Source organism: Numenius arquata, chromosome 9 (assembly GCF_964106895.1).
Source record: "Numenius arquata chromosome 9, bNumArq3.hap1.1, whole genome shotgun sequence".
NCBI classification, from domain to species: domain Eukaryota; kingdom Metazoa; phylum Chordata; class Aves; order Charadriiformes; family Scolopacidae; genus Numenius; species Numenius arquata.
The window spans coordinates 26,241,847-26,260,494 of record NC_133584.1 but is presented as its reverse complement, the minus strand read 5'-3'; the positions used below and the strand labels follow the sequence as shown (position 1 = coordinate 26,260,494).

General features: G+C 45.6%; 1 protein-coding gene across 1 annotated transcript in view; it reads left to right on the top strand.

The window, feature by feature from the left end:
- Positions 1-18,184, top strand: part of DGKD (diacylglycerol kinase delta) — a 61,049-nt gene extending 42,865 nt beyond the window's left edge. The window contains exons 16-30 of the mRNA XM_074154064.1: positions 382-543; positions 1,312-1,440; positions 2,426-2,522; positions 3,397-3,507; positions 4,266-4,362; positions 5,137-5,244; positions 5,827-5,940; positions 6,338-6,472; positions 9,081-9,232; positions 10,017-10,128; positions 10,295-10,387; positions 10,758-10,877; positions 11,218-11,335; positions 12,592-12,722; positions 13,891-18,184. Of these exons, the coding sequence (XP_074010165.1) occupies positions 382-543; positions 1,312-1,440; positions 2,426-2,522; positions 3,397-3,507; positions 4,266-4,362; positions 5,137-5,244; positions 5,827-5,940; positions 6,338-6,472; positions 9,081-9,232; positions 10,017-10,128; positions 10,295-10,387; positions 10,758-10,877; positions 11,218-11,335; positions 12,592-12,722; positions 13,891-13,980 (1,769 nt within the window). The 3' untranslated portion in view covers positions 13,981-18,184. The remainder of the gene's footprint in view (positions 1-381; positions 544-1,311; positions 1,441-2,425; positions 2,523-3,396; positions 3,508-4,265; positions 4,363-5,136; positions 5,245-5,826; positions 5,941-6,337; positions 6,473-9,080; positions 9,233-10,016; positions 10,129-10,294; positions 10,388-10,757; positions 10,878-11,217; positions 11,336-12,591; positions 12,723-13,890) is intronic.
- Positions 18,185-18,648: the final 464 nt, after the last annotated feature.

Genomic DNA, 18,648 nt, shown 5'->3' with positions numbered 1-18,648 from the left:
TAAATGTCATTTAATGTCCATCCGGTTAGAATTTCTGGCAACATCTAAATGCAAATAAATGGAAGCCCATCACCTGTAGCACAGTTTACATCTTGGGAAGGCTGACTACCTGTAGCATTAAAGGTGGACACTTCTGTTCAGAGCCTCACTGCTAAAGAGCTCAGCAAAGAAAACAGGATGCTAAACCAGCCCAGTTTCAAAAGCTGTCCAGAGCAGAGCTTAGTTGAGACAAATGACAGAGGAAAGCTTTTTATTATTCCTGTTCTTTTGTTTAAGGAATGAAGGCTTTTAGAGTCTCATCCTGTTGTTGTTTACATCAGTGGGAGGTGTTCCTTGCTGGAAGAGCTGTGAGGCACTTGCCTACTTTCTCTCTCCTTGCAGCTGTAGATGAGCAGAACGCCCAGACGCAGGAGCAAGAGGGCTTCCTCCTTAGCCTCTCAGCCTCTGAAGAGGGCAAGGAGCTGAGGAACGAGGATAAAATCTCCCTGCAGTCATCTCACAGCAGCAGCTATGGAGTGTCCAAAGGGAGGAGCCAGCGGAAAGGTATTGCTCCGGGGCTGCCACCATATAGATCTTGACTGCAAATTACAATTCTGTTATTGTAAAAAGTGAGGGAGGTGTTATGTCTATTACCTTCCAAGTTCTGTTTTTTCTCTAATTTTTGAATGATTGCTCTTCAGATGCCAGCCCTTGCACGTTTCTATGCTCTAACCTGCGCATCATACAGCCCACTTTTCGCTACATCTCTGATGGCTGGTCTATGATCTTAGCAAGTGGAGCCTAGGAGTCAGAAATTTTCTTGGACCTTAGCCAGTAATCTGGGCTCTCTTGGCTTTCAGTGCTTGGACAAGGATGGTCTTGAGCATTTTTTGTGTCATCTACCTGATGACATTTCCCTGCAAGCCCCTGCCATCCTTTGCAGGTGACAGAGAACGGAAGCCAGTTTGCTTTAATAACTGTGTTATGTGAGTAATTTGTTAGAGATCCCCGATCACTGCAAATATATTTGGAACTTATCTGAGTATTGATTGGGAGCCAGATACCCTGGCTGTTGTGCTGTGTTTTCTCATCTCCATTTATATTTGCATGTGGTATTTTGGTACCTCCAATCTGTGAGGTTTTCTGGCTGCGCATATGCCTCATCTCTGTCTCTTAATGACTGGTTCTGTCAACTCTGTTTTATTGTGGTTAGAGTGTTTTGCTGTTGAGTGATTTCTAACCCAGTCTTGCTGCTTGGGCTGTGCTGCTGTGTGCCGGTCTGAATCACAGCATTATGTTTGTCAATAGCCATGTTTGCATTGTGTTTTACAGCCTCCAAGTCTCCTTGCGAAAGACTAATAAACAAAGGAAGTTTGTCGCTGGGCAGCTCTGCATCTCTTCCTCCCCAGACAGGAAACCGGGACAACTTGCCAATGCTGAACACAAAAATCCTCTACCCAAGTAAGTGTAACACCCACCGCTTCCCACTGAGGCAGCCAACTGGAGCATGGGTGACAGCAGTGCAGGCTGCAGTCCCCATCTGAAAACATGAAATTGTCCTCCCTGATGTCCTTTAGTGCAGGGTCTGCTTGGAGAGAGGTCCCTTTGTGGGTAACTTTCCACTAGGGCTGAAAAGTGGAGACCTGGAGGGAGCTGTAGTAGTTTCCAGTTAGTAGCTGAGACCTAGACACGCATTTTTATTGACATTGTGCAGTGGCAGAATTTAGATGCCAATTACAAGGAGATACTGAGCTCAAAGAAACCTTGAGAAGGCTGATAGGATGCTGCTGAGAGAGGTTTCTGAAGAGTGGTGTCCATAGACTGGGAGCAGCAGCCCATTCATGTGAAGGGTGAAGTCAGTGGAGGTGCACAGACCCAGCAGAATTTCCACCTCTCGCATCTTATGTAGCAGCTTCTCCCCATCGTCGTAGTGCTGTCCTTCCACCTCTTCCCCCAAATTACTTGTTCAAATTGTTTCTTCTGGAAGCAGGTAATTTCTTTTTTCTCTGACAAAGCTACTGTTTGTGGGTTGCCAGCTAATAATTTAAGAAGTAGGAGGCAGTAATTCTTGAGCAAATTGGAGAATAACTTCAGTCCTACTCTGCCTACTTATTGAAGCGAGGATGTTGCACGTCTCACCCCGCAACAGAAAAGCTACTGCAGTGAATACACTCCTATTTCCAGTTTCCATGTGTCTGTACAACTGTGCTGCTGGCCTTAGGTGATACTGTGTTGATCAGAAACCCTGCAGGCAGCCCCAGAAAACCTTCTCGTTATCGAGAGAGCTAAGCCTTCTGGAGTGGGAGAAAGCACTACGGGTATTTGCTTTCCATAGTGAACGGCAGGAGTTAATATATTCGGCCCTGTCATCTTGATTCAAGATTGAAGTTACCTGTTTTCTGCTTATTATTAATCATGCTCTTCGCTGTGGTCAATTTTCCTACAGATATCCGTGCTGGCATGTCTGGTTCTTTGCCTGGGAGCTCTGTCATCAGCCGATTGTTGATCCACGCTGATCCCTTTAACTCTGAGCCTGAAAATCTGTGAGTATGCCCAGGAGGTTGAAGGGAGGGAGTGGGCGTCTCCAAATGGACCTCAGCAGAGAAGCAGATTAGTTTATAGAACTAAATAATGGTCTGCAGCAGCCCAGAATGCAAATGAATTCATATGCTGGGTGCCAGTGAGGATCAGCTAATGTAATTATACGTGCAGTGACACATCTGACTCATGGTAGAAGATTTTTAGGTTTTAGGTGAGAATGAAATCTGGATCAGTCTTCTCCCTACTCTCAGAGATGACTCCCTCCACAGCGACCTGTGGGGGAATCACTACCCTGACAGCATGGAGGCCTGAACAAGGTCGTGGGGAGGCAGCTGGGAAATGTGATGTGAAGACTTTCTCAGGCTGTTTCTGCTAAACTGTTTAACAGTAAAAATCCAATGATACAGACTTCAAGGCTTTTTCATGGGGTTCCTGAGATGAGTAGCCCCTGAGATGAGTAGCTGACACTTTCGGCTCTCTGTAGGCAACACTTAATATACAGATATGTATATATAAGCAATTAGCATGGCTGACATTTTGTGAGACCTTCTACACAATGTCAGTCACCAGCAACATAGCTTTTTGTAAATGAATTGTAGGCTTCGGAGCATGTTTCTGTGGCAAGGGGCGAATTCCTCTGCAAGTCTTGTGGCTGTGAAGTCTTACGGACAGAGGCTGCAGGCCAGGAACCTCTGCTCAATAGCCACTTTTATGGTATTCCTTGTGGGTTTTAGGCAGTTCCCAGCAGTGCTTATCAGAGCACATTGACATACAGCCTTCTTGTTCCTCACCTTTTTATGCAACGGAATTATGAGGTGGCCAGAGGAAGCGTGTGAGATGTACATCAAATGGGAGTTCTCTTCTTTTTTTTGGCAGTGAATGTTACACAGAGAAGTGTGTCATGAATAATTACTTTGGAATTGGACTGGATGCAAAGATTTCTTTGGACTTCAACAACAAACGTGATGAGCACCCAGAGAAATGCAGGTGGGCATGGCTTTGGCTGGCCTTTGGCTACTGCCAGAAGTGACTGAAACCAATGTTTCTGTGCGATTTGGAAGCCGATTGTGTACAAGTGTGCTGAATAGGTTTATTGTCAATTTTGTCTGCATAATCCTCCTTCAAGGCTTGAAATCATGATGGAGGAGATTAGCTGCCAGTTTATTACTGATTCGTTATGCTATTGTGGCTAGTATGAGATCTTTAACTAGCTACATCAGTGTGGATTTAGTGCATTGGTTCTGTTTACTTCATGATCTCACTCACAGATTTTTATCCTGGGCTTGCTGTTTAGCTGTGAGAGAATCTCCTCTCAGCTCTAAATGCCACAGAGGCTGATTTCAGCCTTGATCCTAACTTAATACAAACCACAGGTTTTGTCCTTTTGAATACCTGGGCAACTACAGGATGCTCTGTGTAGCCTGGGACTGGTACATTTGCTGTACTTGAGCTAATAGTGCAAAACGCTGTTCATCTCCTGGTGTACGAGATTCACAAGTCCTGTGCCAGGGGAATCTGTGTGCTTCTGGTAATATGTGTTACTCAGTCATCCTCAATTCTACCTGATGATTATTTAAAGAGGAGTTTCCTAGCACAAGCAATGGCCGTTTTGAGTGCTTGACCCTTTTGGAAGCAAAGCATCTTTGTGTTTTAGGAGGTACCATTTCAATGCGGAGAGGGTTTCCTCTCTTAAGTGAAAAGGTAAATGCTTATGTTAACTTTTTCTCTTTTGATATGCCCCTTAGAAGTCGTACTAAAAACATGATGTGGTATGGAGTACTGGGGACCAAGGAGCTGCTACATAGAACATATAAAAACCTGGAGCAGAAAGTCTTGCTGGAGGTGAGGAATTAGCACGCCCTTCTGTTGCTAAAACCAGGATGCCTGATTGCATCTCCTTCAGACACTTTGCCTTTGGCGCGGTGGTGCCACTTGGTGACATCAGGGTGTTTTTCTTCCCTGCATCATAGAATGTACTTGCTGTACCTCACCCTGAGCTAGCAAAAAGTGGCTTTTCCTTGTTCTGGAAGATAACTCATATTCTCAACCTGTAAAGGAAGTGTCATCCTGCTGGAAAGTATTAGCTGTCCCCGGCTCAGTATTCGGCATAGATAAGATTGTCTTCTATGTGGTATCTCATGTGAACACAACATTTTAGCTAGTAGGTGCAGTAGAAAGCTCTTAATTTAACTACAGCATAATGTGCATCAAACTGGAAAAGAAATCATCTTATATGAGCTATGTAGAACATAAACAGGTAGTCTGCAGGAGGAGACCCTCATCACAGCAGACTACACTGGGGTTTCAGAAGTTTTATTCCCCCTTTTGGAAGAATAAACCAAGAGGTTTTGCCAGCCCTCTCAGGTGTGCCTTGTTCCTTGTTTGGGGTAAAGATGCAACATATCACTCTAAAACCGCCCTCTGCCAGAGGAGAGGTGGTTCATGAGACGTGAATTGATATGTTCTACTCCATTAGGTCAAGAGTAAACTGGAGGAAACCTGAATTAATTTATTATTAAGCTGTGCAGGCTCCTTTCTGTTCTTAGAGGATGTGCTCTGGCAGGAAGGGCTCTCTCCTGCTGTGCTGAGAGCAGTGTTGCCTTGTTTTCTGTATAGTGTGATGGGAGGCCAATCCCTTTGCCCAGTCTCCAGGGAATCGCCGTGCTCAACATTCCCAGCTACGCAGGAGGCACCAACTTCTGGGGAGGAACCAAGGAAGATGATGTGAGTATTCTCTAAGGCAATCCAGGAAATGTTTTTATTTACTGTTGCTTCTGGAATCATAACCCCTGAGAATAGTGCTTGGAAGAAGAGGGCAAGGGGCCTGTCTGCGTGTTCTTTCTCTGTGAAGTGAATAGGATACCGAAGTCCAGTCTTCAGCACCTTTGCACCCAAGTAGGGGTTCAGAAAAAATACAAATGCTGTCCTGAGCATTTGGACTTCCAGGATTGGCTTTAGATTGGCCTTTTCCCCTCAGACTGCCTGAGACGTAAAACCCCTTGAAGGCAACAGGAGTCAGATCCAGTCAGAAACGTATTATTTGAGATGAAAAAGTGCGCGCTCTCATGAGAGTAATTATTGCCTTGTAGCCTACAGCCTTTGTGTTAGCTGCCATTGGAAGCACAGGCTCCTTTTTCTCCCTCCTAGCTCACTACAAACCTTCACCTTCTAGCCTTGTTAATTTTATACAGTTTAAAAAGCACAATTGAAAACCAACCCCCAAATCTTCACCAGTAAGGGGGTAAAGGAAACCTCTACCAACAGAGCTGTAGTCAACTGAATTCTCTCTCTCTTGTATCTGGCCAGACATTTACAGCCCCCTCCTTCGATGACAAGATTTTGGAGGTGGTAGCAGTGTTTGGTAGCATGCAGATGGCAGTGTCACGAGTGATAAACCTACAGCATCACCGGATTGCACAGGTATCAATTGCTTTTGTGAGCTCTTCTTGCCTCCTCCATCTCCAGCTTGTGATGTTTTTGCCAATTTCAATCCATAAAACCCTCTTTTGTGCTCTCTTTTATCCATGGAAAGAGCATCCACCAGGGTGAAAATGAGAATGTCCAGGGGCAATTTGGGCATGGAATTGTTTGCCAGCATTCATTGTGGTGCAAGTTACACCACCAGTTCAAATACAGATTAGACCAAAGCCACAGCAAATGGTCCGTGCTGCACAAGGGCGAGGCCACCCAGGCTCATGTGCCTCTGGTAGCCCCAAAGCTACAGTAGCCGGGGAAGTGCCTTGGCAAGAAGGAGAATGTCTAATGCTTTCGGAAAACAAACATTTTAGAGCTTCTCTGATGCAATCGCTTCTTGCAGTGTCGGACAGTGAAGATAGCAATCCTGGGAGAAGAAGGAGTTCCTGTGCAAGTGGATGGAGAAGCCTGGATCCAGCCTCCGGGTTACATTTGGATTGTTCATAAGAACAGAGCACAGACCCTCACCCGAGACAGGGTAAGAGCAGCCTTGCATACACTTTGTCATACACACAGCTTTTGATGTCACGTACTCCTGAGGAGCGTGGCAATGGCCACACCCGAAAGCTTATCTTTGTGAATGGAAGAAGCGTATTTCGCTACACACCAGAAAACTTTTTGGAATGAACATGATTAAACTTGCATTCACCACTTGGGAAATTGCATAGATAAGGTTGTTTATGCAAGCTTATTTTGCTTCCTTTTCTAGGTATCTCGTGACAGCATTTCTTAACGCACTTGCATGCTGTTTTTCCCACAGGATGCCTGTCTCACCAAGCGCTGCGGATTGTCTAGATTCAGCTACTCAATATGTTAATTTCTCCTTATTGTTCAATATGTGGCTTATACCTCGTTGAGCAAGTAAAGCATCATCTTATGCCTTGTTCAGCAGTGTGCGTCTGTCTCATCTCATAGTTTTCAAATATATCTGATGAGTACCAGCGTGTAAGGAAGCGTCCTTGCCGTTTTACTGTGTTACTGAATGGTGGTAAGCCAAAGGAGAGGATAAAGGCCTTGCTGTGGCACAAACAGGCTTTATGGTTCCCCTCAACTCTGTAACTGTCCATGGATAAACAGTTTAGTTGATAGCAGCTCTTAATACTTTCCAGCAAAATGCTCTTTATCCAGCTTCCAGAGCAAACCTCTGCAAGTCCTTTGCAAAGGACTCACCTGCTGAGTGACAGGAAAAGAGAGAACAACCAAGAGGAAAAAGGGACAGGAGCCTGATACAAGCCTTAGGCATATTCCCTGGCAGGATGTTACAAGTCTGATGGTATGAAAAGAAAGAGAAGGTGGGCATACAAAGCCCCTGTCATGGGTCTTGGGTATTGCCCTGTCCTACCCTTGAGCTGGGAGAGAACAGTGGGTGTTGGTGCGGATGCTGGGGAGAAGAGGAGACGGGAATTGTGTGGAGGGACAGTGAGCTTCTGCAACGTCACGCTGAGACTTTGAGGGGGAGCGACTGAAGGAGAAAGCACAGAGAGCAAGGGGGAATGAGATTCCTGCTGTAAAAGTGGGAGGGGGAGAAAAGGAGAGGAAACCTATGTGTGAGTATGGTGGGAAAGGCAGAGTGAAGTACAAGAGGTGGAGAGGATACACAAGTCCCCAGGGAGTGTGCTGGGGTGGGGGGGGGGCATCTAAAGCCGTGGCTGTGATTGTGCTGTCCCACTCCTCATTGCCTGCAAACCCGGTTTTGCAAGTATGGAATTGGCACTGAGGAAGAGGTTCCAGTTTTGCAGAGCAACTTTTGAGCTCTTTTTAAGAGCTTTTGTCTCGAGTGTTGGTTAATCCTTATTTTTCCTGCTGTCCTTTTGATCATCGTTGCACACCCGTTCCTTCACAGAGCAAATATGTCCTGTGCAGTAGATGAAATGGGGTCCTCTTTTCATGTGTGTGACCCTATACCGATGATAGCATTTTTCAAATGGGATTTGGGATATTTAGTTTCCTAAATTCCCTCCTGGCCTCATGTGGACTGCTGAAGAGTCATCAGCAAGGCTGAGATCAGCAGATGGCTTGCACTGAGCTGACAGAGCCTCATTTTGTCCTGTATGAGAAGCAGTAGGGGAAGGGAATGCTTTACTGCAGGGCTTCACAGGTGTTTGCAGATGCAGGAGTATGGTGTGTCCCCAGAGCATTGGGTCGTCCCCAAAGGTAGTTGTGTTCTAGCGGATACTGCTGTTTCTGCTCCATGTGTCTCCTCTCTCTGCCCTTAGTCCTGTGCTCCTTACCGAGTCTGCACTCACCTCATTTGACTGCACAGTCCCTGGATCCACGGATACCATTTTCTTCCCCTTTCCCATCCACCCATCACAGTCAATCTCCTTTCATTTTCTGGCTCCCCACATGCTGATTTTTTTTCCATGCAAGCTTCGCACCCCTGCTTGTTACCCTCATCGTCTTCCCTGAATTATTCTTCCCATTTCAGTCTTTCCCTCCCATAGTCCCTTCTCTTGTCTAACCTTTTCTCTTGCCATTTCTTGCGCTCATTGATCAGTTTTGCACTCATTGTCGGTTTTCATTCCCACCATATCCAGTTTTGATCCTTCTGCATTGGGTCTGTTTCGCTTCTTCCTCTACTGCTCGCTGATGCCAGCAGAAATATCTTATAACGGTTCAAGTAGGACAGGTCCCAGCTCTGAGTTTACCTGCTTGTCCCACCAGTTACTGGGGAAGCCCAGTTTACTTCCAGATAAGGAGGAGCCTTGAACATTTTAAATTTCCAGCTCTGAGATGTCGTTTGAAGAGATGTGCAGTTAATACTGAAGTGTAGAGGTGATACAGCTGCTCAAAGAAAAGGCTGCCACCAGTAGGGAATTGGTGGATTTTGCTAGTCTGGCCCTCAGAGTTGGCCTAGCAATTTGGACTAAAACTAGGCTTAAGCAAAAATTAAGCCAAGGCAAGCATGTGGCATGGAAAACTTCAGCCCAGACAGCTAGTTAGCAATGTTATAAGCAGCTGAACAACTGGGTCCTGCAATGAAAAGTGTCTACACCACATCTGCATGTTTCACAGGAGTAGGCACAGCCATTGTTTTTTATAGGAGCTTTACAAGGTATCTTATAGTTTGCTTGCTGTGTTTTTAGGCATTTGAGAGCACCCTGAAATCCTGGGAGGACAAACAGAAGTGTGAATTGTCCCGACCCTCCTCTTTCTCTCTGCAACCAGAGATCATGTCTGAAGAAGAATCCACCCAGATCAACCAGTTTGGTCAAGCTGCAGGTGCTCTGATCCACAGGTGGGACTCAATTTACTTTTGGTGAATAGATCCCTCCTTTGGTGCCTGAAGTTTTTGTCCTACTCCCTGTTCCTGGAGATGTTTCTGTTCACTTTTATCTTCTGCAGTGCTGGTCCATGTCACTGGGCGTAGCATCCTTCATTATGCACTGTCCCAGCTGCATGAGGACTGAAGTCAAATAAACTCTCTTAGGTCATTCCAAACAAAAAATGTTACTTTCTTGAGCAAACATGGATCCTTTAAATCTGAAAGAACCTATTATCTTTGAATGTTTCTTATCAGAAATGAAACAAAGGCCTCTCTAGGAGCTCAGGTGACAAATTGGGTTCTTATAACCCTGCTGCCCAGCAGAGATTTCTGCAAGAAGTCACTGTATGCTCACCTGCTCATCCTTTACTTGGACATTCATCTCCTTGGTCTGGGCCTCTCAGAGAAAATTCCCAGAGTCGCATCAGAGAAGTGTTATTTAAACCGCCCTATGTGCAGCTGCCCTTCGCATCGCTGTGACTACACCTAGACCAATGTCTAGGTTGTATTTCAGACTGATCCCAACTTGTGTGCAGAATTGAATGTGCACCTGGAGTTGTGCATGTGAAATCTGCCTTGCTTTGCCTGTGCATTCTCACTGTAGCAGGGAGAATTGCCCTGCTTTGCCAGAGGCTGTGCCCCTCCTGTGCTCTATCCCTGCTCTTGTCACTCAGATGGGTATGAAAAGGAGATACCCGGTCAGAAAAGATCTCCTGCTTTGAGCATATGCTGATGCAATCTGTAATTCTCTCTTTAGCATTCGGGAAATAGCCCAATCCTATCAGGACATGGAACAGGAGCTTGCCCATGCTGTCAATGCCAGCTCCAAGTCTATGGACAAAGTCTACGCTAAATCCAAGTCTACAGAGGTACTTCACTCACTTGGCATCTCCCATTTTGTCCTTGTTCCACAGCCCTTGGTCTTCCTTTCTGATTGACCAACAGTAGACCTTGCTTGTCTAAGACTTCTTCCTTTTGACTGCTCAGACCACTGCATTTCCAGGCTTAATTTGCGCATGAATTGCTTCCCTGCAGGGTCTGAACTGCAGCCTTGTTGTAGAGATGGTGAATAATGTCAAAGCCCTGCATAATGAGACAGAGCTGCTGCTGGCGGGCAAGATGGCACTGGTAAGAAGCACAAAGCAGGAGTAAAAGCGGCCTCCCACTTTCTCACCTCTCCTCCTGTTGCCTTGGCAAGCAACATTTTGCTGGTCTTGGTCTTCTTTGTCTTTGTAACAAGTCATTTTAAATGTTATCATCCAGGAGTTAGGATGGTGCTGCTACATAGGCATGATGAGCAGTCAGGTGACCTTGCAGGGAGTTTGGAGCTCAGAAAACATGAAAATCGTTAACTTGGTAACATCTGGGCAGAGCGCCTGCTGTGCATTTCCTTTTAAAAGGAGGAACTGCTTGGTTAGCTAGGAATTTTGAGGCAAGGGCCTACTGTGTGTTCCACCATGTGGCTTTTAACTCTGCCTTGCTTCCATTTCTGATCCAGCAATTAGATCCTCCACAGAAGGAGCAGCTTCAAGCAGCTCTGGCAGACATGGACCTCCAGCTAAGGAAACTGGCGGACATCCCTTGGCTGTGGCAGCTCATGGAGCCCTGCGATGAGGAGGTGAGGAGGACCAAGGCTGTATTTGCCTAGCTGTTCTCTTTTTCACTAGTTGGCTGTGAGCGTGTGACTTCCTGTGAATATACGACTGATGGGAGAAAAAAATCATTCAGAAGGAAACTTGACTCCCTAGAACTAAAGAAAGTAATTTCCTGCTAAGGTCCCTTGCGTGACGTGGAATCGACTTTCTCTGTTTCCTTTCCAGTCTTGATCAGAATGAGTTTAGAATTTTTTTTCTTCTCTTAGAAGGTCATGGAGCTGAGCTTGACAGTACTTGTTGCTCTTGGTCTGTTCCAATCAATTTATGACTGTTTGCCTGATTTTTCCCTCTTTGTTCTTACAGAACCAGATGCTGGATTATTCTAAACGCAGCCGCAGTGGCAAATTCCGGCTGGTGACCAAGTTTAAAAAAGAGAAGAACAACAAAAATAAGGAGACTCATAGTAGCATGGGATTGCCGGGTACCAAGTCTGCTCCTTCATTGTGTCCCTTTGTCACACCATTGTGGTCACACCACTGTTCTGTTTCCTCTCACGTTCTCTCCCTCTTCTGTTTCGTGTGCATTTGCCTTTTCTTGGACGTGTAGTCTGTCTTTTCCACATGGCAGAGTAGCTTATTGCTGCGTTCCGTCTAAGCCATAATCCCCCAGTACTACACAAATATTCCTGAGCAGAAACAGGAGGTACCCTCTGAAGAATTTTGCCAACATCTAGACATTTTCGGGGATATTTTAGGGGGTGCTTAGGAAAGTGAATTTGAGGATTTTGGCACTTTAGGTGTCAAAATGACTGTGGGGCCCAAGTCCGCATAACTCCAGTCTTTTCACTGTTGATTCTCTGTGACATGGTTAATGATGTTTTTCTCAATGATTCACCCTCAGGCTTTAATCAAGTTTCTTGTCTAATTGGCTGGGGAATCAGCATCACCACAGGTGCACCCTGACCTTTAATCCTACCGGTCAGTAGATAAAAACTGGCCGTGAATCAACAAATTGCCATTCAAGACACCTTCTGTCCAGTTGGGTTGGTTGATTTTTGGTTTATATTCTCCTTATGAAGATTTTCCTCTTCTAAAATTCAGAAGTACTACCTGTTCTGTGGGGTCCTGGGTCCTGTCCTCTGCCATGGAGTTGGGGGTAGTCTCCTTCTGTCTGACAGGCTGGTGGTCCTTTGTTGCCTCCCACAACTTGGGCACTTCATTATTCTCTTATTTAGAGGCTGTGCAAGAAGGTGGAAGTCTAAACTCTTCCCCTCTCCTTCAGACCTGGGGGAGAGAGGTTGCTGTTCTGTTTACTGAGCACAAGCGCTTGTGCATAATAGCAAACTAATCTGCTTTATTCTGCACGATGTATTTCATGGCTCTGTTGTTTTGTAAGCAAAGGAGCATCACTGAATTCACTCTTCTTAAACATGGGGGTAAAATTTAAAAAGCATATCCAATGCCATCAAAACAACCGTGCACTTCCTCCTGGCTTTACCACAGCTAGCCTCTGCTTAAGAGAACACCTCTTAGCTTTCTCTGCTCTTTCCTTTGCCTTTCTCTGCCATTTTCCTTTGAAACTGTAGGTTATGCTCCCAGTGCTGCCCTCCCCTGGGTTTGAGGCTGTGGTACTGCTTGCCCTCCTTCTCTGGCACTGAGTGCTGATGGTGTCCCCATCTCTCACTGTCTTCTGGGATTCTGGGTACTCAATGCACTCCTGCTTTTCCATCTCTAACAGTTCACCTCTGGGGAACGGAGGAGGTTGCGGCCTGGCTTGAGCATCTCAGTCTCTGTGAGTATAAGGATATCTTCATCCGGCATGACGTCCGGGGCTCTGAGCTCCTGCACCTCGAACGGAGGGACCTCAAGGTACTTTCATGATCTGCTCATGAGAAATAGCCAGCTGCATCTGCATGACCTTCTGTGCTGAATGTGCTTGGAAATGGTCTGCCCACTGTTCATCCCACATGCCTTGGCAAGATGAACGGGTTCATTGCGGCCTCATTTTATTTTCTTCCCACTTCAGGTCATCGCTTGATTTTTAATAGCAGGGAGATAGAACAGCTCGTTGAGAGACCAGCTGTCCCATTCTGCCACAGCTTCCTGGAGATGTAATAACAGTCCAGCACACAGATTGCAGACAGGGTTCTTGAGAGTCTCTGATTTTAATGATGGTATGGAAGTTTGCGGCTTCTCAGCTCCTGTACCATCTTTGCAGAACATGCTGTAGTTGGGAAAATTCGGGTCTTATGTTGTAGTCACCGGACAAATAGATCATAGCACGTCTTTTGGTACAAGGGAAAAATAACGATCGTGGTCTTTGATGAGGCTGTTAGAGAGAGAGAATCTTTTTTAATAGTGCTTAGTAACCACGTGGTACAGCTTTTCATCTCCTCAGCAGGAGATGCTTTCTCTACAGAGAAAAATTGAAAGTGGTGGTTCTTCGCATGTGCAAGAGATTTCGGTCATCATTCTGGTGACTTGCACATAGCAGAAAAATACTTTGTCCTAAAGTAGCGCGTGGCATTTGTTGAATGCCCCTTGGATCTTCATTTGTGATTTTGACCATCTTCCTGTCCTGAGGTTTGCTGTAATCTGTGTAGCTGATTCCTCTGCATGCCATCCGGCTACAGCCTGTGTTTTGTTGCATGGTACCCAAGACCTCACACATTTATTTGATGTGACCAGTGACTGGTTGGTTCTTTCTGCATGTTTTTGCTACTGACATAGGTCCTTGAGATCGGTATGCTTTCTGTTCTTTTGCTTTGGCCTTTAACAGTCAAGGCAATTTGCATTTCTGGCTAACAGTCTGTAGTTGTTTCTCTCCGTTACTCTGTGCCTGCTTATTGTCCTGTCATGCTCTGACAGCTTTTTGACACATGGTTTGAGGTTCCCTATATAACCATCAGGTTTGTAGTCTTTCTGGTTGGTTTCCTCCTCTCTTTGTAACTGGCTGGCTAGTGTGTAACCACCGCTTGGCCACCTGGAATTTTCCTCCTACCTTTCTCCTAAGGTAAGGTTTTCTCTTTTCTTCCAGGACCTGGGTGTGACCAAAGTGGGTCACATGAAGAGGATACTGCACGGGATCAAGGAGCTGAGCCGGAGTACTCCTGCCAGCGAGGTTTAGCCTCTGTTTTCACAGCCTGTGTCTACCATTCCCCTTAACTGCACAGCAGTCACCTCACAGAGCAGATGTGCTCGCAACTGTCTCTTCTGGACAGCCAAACTGTAGCTTTTCGGAGCTCATATCAACCCAGCATGGTGCTACCTTTTTTCCTGTGGGGTACGGCTGCATCCAGCCCAGAGGCACCTTATCTGCGGTCAGCAGAGCCTCCCGCAAGAGAACTCACTTGCTGTTTGAAGAACCATGTCCTCCGTCGTGGGAAGTTCTGGTTCACCAGTGACAGTGCAGGACTCCTGAGAATTGCAACACAGCTACCTTTACTGGATAACTTCATCACAGTAGAATTATTCAGGGCAAAAGATATATTGGCCAGTCTTAGTTCAGGAGCATCTGACAGTCTTTTCAGACCCAAAACTTTCCCGCTCACCTGTGTGTCACACCTGTATCTTAGAGCATTTAAGCGGGACAAAGCTTTGTCTTTGTGTCTTACTAATCCCTTTTTAATGCACCTGTAGTTGCGTGCGATTCGCATCAGAAATTCAAAGCCAGTACAGACCTCTTGCCGATGAGTACCCAGTGATTCTCACTCACTTACGCCTTGCAACAAACAATGCATGTGGTTCAAACAGCAGTTCCACCAGCTTGTGGGGTCTTCCGCAGGGCCTGGCACTCCTCTTCCAGCCAGTGGCAATGGTACAACCTTCAGGTTTTCAGGCATCACAAACAATTGTTCAAAAATTCCTGGCAGTAAGAAAAGACAAAATTCTGGAGAGCCAAAAGATTGCAGGAGGTCAGCTCTGACACTCCCCCTTCTGAATTCATCTTCTGGAGACCAGATGAAAGGCAAAGAAACATTAACCAGCTGTTTGGGCTGTGCGAGAAGTGTAATGTAATGGAGTGAGAAATGGAACAATTTGCTCCGTCTTGGTGGGGGGAGCAGCATGACTGGCAACAGCCAGGAGTGGCTTCCTGCCCATTTAGTGCCACCTTTGTGGCCACAGACAACAGAGCTGTTTCTTTATTTCAACTTGCAGTGCAGAAAATTATTTCTGTCAGAAAAGATAATGATTTATCTGTAGTACTTGCATCTTTTCGCCTGTCTTGGTTCTAGTGGCTTTTCCGCCTTGCTTTTCTCTCTTGCTGCCTTGCTCCTTCGCTCCAAGATGGACACCAAAAGATTAGGGGGACTCAGTCCTCCTGGGCGGTACCCCCGAGAGAGATACCGTGTGCTGTCAAACATCAGGGCTCCTGTAAGAGCACTGCCATAAGGAGGATTGGCACTGAGCAGATGAGCATCGTCACGAAAACTGGAGCACGTTGGTAAATTGCTTTTGGTACCACCAGCAGTGGAGCGTGGAGAAATTAGTGCCTCTGAATCAGAGTTCCTAGATGGCCTTCAAAATTTCCACTGTATTGCCTGACCCCAGTCGAGTGACTGTTAAAGCCCGAAGACCAGCACGTGAAGTTATATTGCCATGTTTATCACTGCGAAGGGAACTCAGGAACATTCAGTGCTGTAAAGCTGGAGAGACAGCAGGAATTTTTAATTACTTTGTCATTTTGTATGTATTTATTTTTTTTATTATTACAGAGTGGCGCCTTTCTGGCTGTGGCTGCAGACAGAAAAATGGCCACATACACAGTGGCATAAAAAATAATTTCCTGAGGACATCGTTCTTTTTTGTAATTTGTAAGGATTTTATCACATTGACATCAGCTCTCTAGTCTAACAACAATCAGTCAAGTTATTTTATGTCAAGACTTGTCAGCTTAAAAAGGTTATGGGCTGATTTGATGCTGGGCAAACTCAATTGCATTCTTTAAGATTTCACCAAGGATTATTCTGACTCTCCCTGTCTGTTTTTAACTGGTTGTCATTCACCTACGTGTCTCCTCTCAGCCTAGCGCGTGACAAGGTTTGCTCATGAGAAGTTAACAGAAGACTGAACATGCTTGGTCCAGATAGCAAAATTTCCCATATGAGTACCCTGGGGACTGAGCTTTGCCCTGAGTTTGTTTCTCCTATCTATCCATTGGCAATTGCTTCCATAGCCATAGTTTTTCTTTATCAGTACAGCATCCCCTCACTGCATTAAATTCCTGAGATATCAAATAGGTAAGAATTGTAGTGCTGTATTTTCCCACTTGCTCATTGAGGCACAGAGCAGAGTCTGCATGAGAATGAGGAGAACCCTCCACTAAGGAGAGCTCCAGGACGCGGCCACCCTTGCTGGTGACAGTGAGGTGCAGCCAGCTGCCCATCCCCAGGAGTGTTAGGACATTCGTGGGCCTGCCCAGGAGAGCACAGAGGGAAGCACCAGGCAGATGGTAACTCCGGAGAAGAGGCGAGATCTGTGTTTGTGGTGAAGGAGCTGTTCTTGCTGTGAAGCTTCTCCAGGCAACCTCGTGGTTAAATGTGCATGAACAATATGCACTTGCCTTGCATCATTCCTGGGGGATTAAATTCTTGCCTCAATAGAAACAGCTCCTCTCCCTGCTCAGAGGAACAGGGGAATCCAAAGAGTTTATAGATTCAGGCGTGTTCCTTAATTCCTGCCATATCTGAAGAGGCATTTCGGCCATCAGCTATGAGTGATGATTCTTGCACAGAGCACTCTTTGTTTCTTTTAATTTTATGATCTGTCATGTTGATGGGTTCAGATCTTTTTTGTGTACATGCACATTTTATCAAAGGATTCATAGCCAGTATATTCCTATCTATTGCTTCCCATAGACAGGGAGTTCTACCTTCTTTTAAGAGCTAGAAAATGGGATCCACATTTAACCTGAGTGCCTTTGAATATGTATTAAGGTTTATATCTGACAGAAGGGTTGTAGCTCTATGTGTCTCACTAGGAATAATGCAGATTTCTGTTGCAGAGATTTTGTGAATAGATGAGGACAATTTGCGTCAAACATCAGTGAGAGCTGTCTGCAAAGCAGGGAGCCAGGCTGAATCTCTGGCTACATTACTACGAGTTCCTCTTCTGGCACCCGATAATTTTTCATGGGAGAGAAACTCAGGAAAGACAATTAGTAAAAAAATCTTTGCCAAAAAAAAAGAGACTCTCCTGCAGTCTCAGGTAAAGCACCAGCTTGAGAGAAGCTAGAACTGCACATATCACACATGTGTCTAGTCTCTTAAAAAATGCTACTCGTGTGAAAGCCGTGTGGCACGTTGTGTTTATCATCCCTCACCCTCAGCAGTGATGCCGGGGCAGTGGCTGCAGTGAGCTGCAGTTTCTTCTGCTAGGAAGAGGCTTCAGTGGCTTATCTTACGTTCTGGCACTGCCCCCGATATTTAACTTTAATGGCAGATTCTGGGGAATAACGTCCCCTGCGTTGTGGTATTTGGGCTCAGTGGGAGTGCATGCAATGGAGACTCAAGGGAGGTTTGGCCCGTGGAGCAGCTCTCAGCAGCCTCCTGCTCTGGGCTGCCTTCGGGAGGGCTGTTAGGGATAATTACCGTCTTTCTGGTTTGGCTTGTGGCACCTCAATGGTGGGAGCGCGTGTCCCCGCCGCAGCAGGAGCCGGCTCTTCGCGGCAGAGGGGACCGGTGCCGCTTTGGTGCCCGGAGGTGCTGGGCTGCATGAGAGCCTCCGGCTCTGCCGAGGCCTTCGGTGCCAGCCCTGGGAATGTTTCTGCACCCAGATGGTATGGAAAGCTTTGTTCATTGTTTTAGTATTATTTAAAAATGTGCATACTATCTACGTGATTTAAAAAAAAAAAAAAAGACTGTTTACACAAAATATTTTGTATCTTAAGATGTGTGTACTGTAAAAAGAAAAAAAAAAAGGAAAGGATGAAAAATGATGTTTTTCTACAACTGTCAGCAGTGACTGCATGTCTATATCATCGTCCACCGACTGTTGTTCCTCAGGGGTCTCCCCGCCATTCCTGTGATTCTGTCAAAAGCATAAGGAAGCAAGTGAATCCCTGTACAGTCTTGGGAAGAAGGTTTTGTGCCTTAAGAATGGGAACTGCTTCCCTCCTATTTATTGTGTTAATTTATACAGTGATTACCATGGAAATGTCTCTTGTAATTTTTTCTGTACATAGTTTACTGTTGATTGTTGTAAATAAGTTTTTCTTGTATATAAAGTAAACCTGTTTCTGAGCTTCCAGTAAAGATTCTCTGTTACTGATTTCATTGTGTGAGAGGGCTGCAGAGCCCGTCTGGTGGGAACCAGCTAATAAAAATCTGTGCTGTGATAAAACAACTTTATCCTGAGTTTCATCAGAAGTTCAGAACTGTTCCTTACAGAGGAGTGAAATGGTAGATGTGATGGTTGTAGATTAGTTTTGTGGCATTTCTTTGCGGTATTTTATCTGGCATGGAGTAGAGGACATCATGTAGTTTATTTTTATTAGCTGTATGTCTGTAGCGAACAAAAGAAGAGGCGTTTTAAATGTGGTGGTTCTACTGCTGCTCATCCTGATCATAGCTCCACTGGCTGCAAACCTCTCAGGAATTCAGCAGGGGGTTTGTTAGTTACCTCCATGTGCTTGTAGACCTCTCATCAGGTGGGGTGGTGTGACCCCCTTGTCATGGTGGTGCAGTGCCATGATGGGAGGGGAACTGTTGTTTCTCTTCTATGCTTGGGTCTCTGTGCATTCCATTCATTGCAGGCAATATATACGGTAACTAGAATAAATGAAAGTCCATTTACA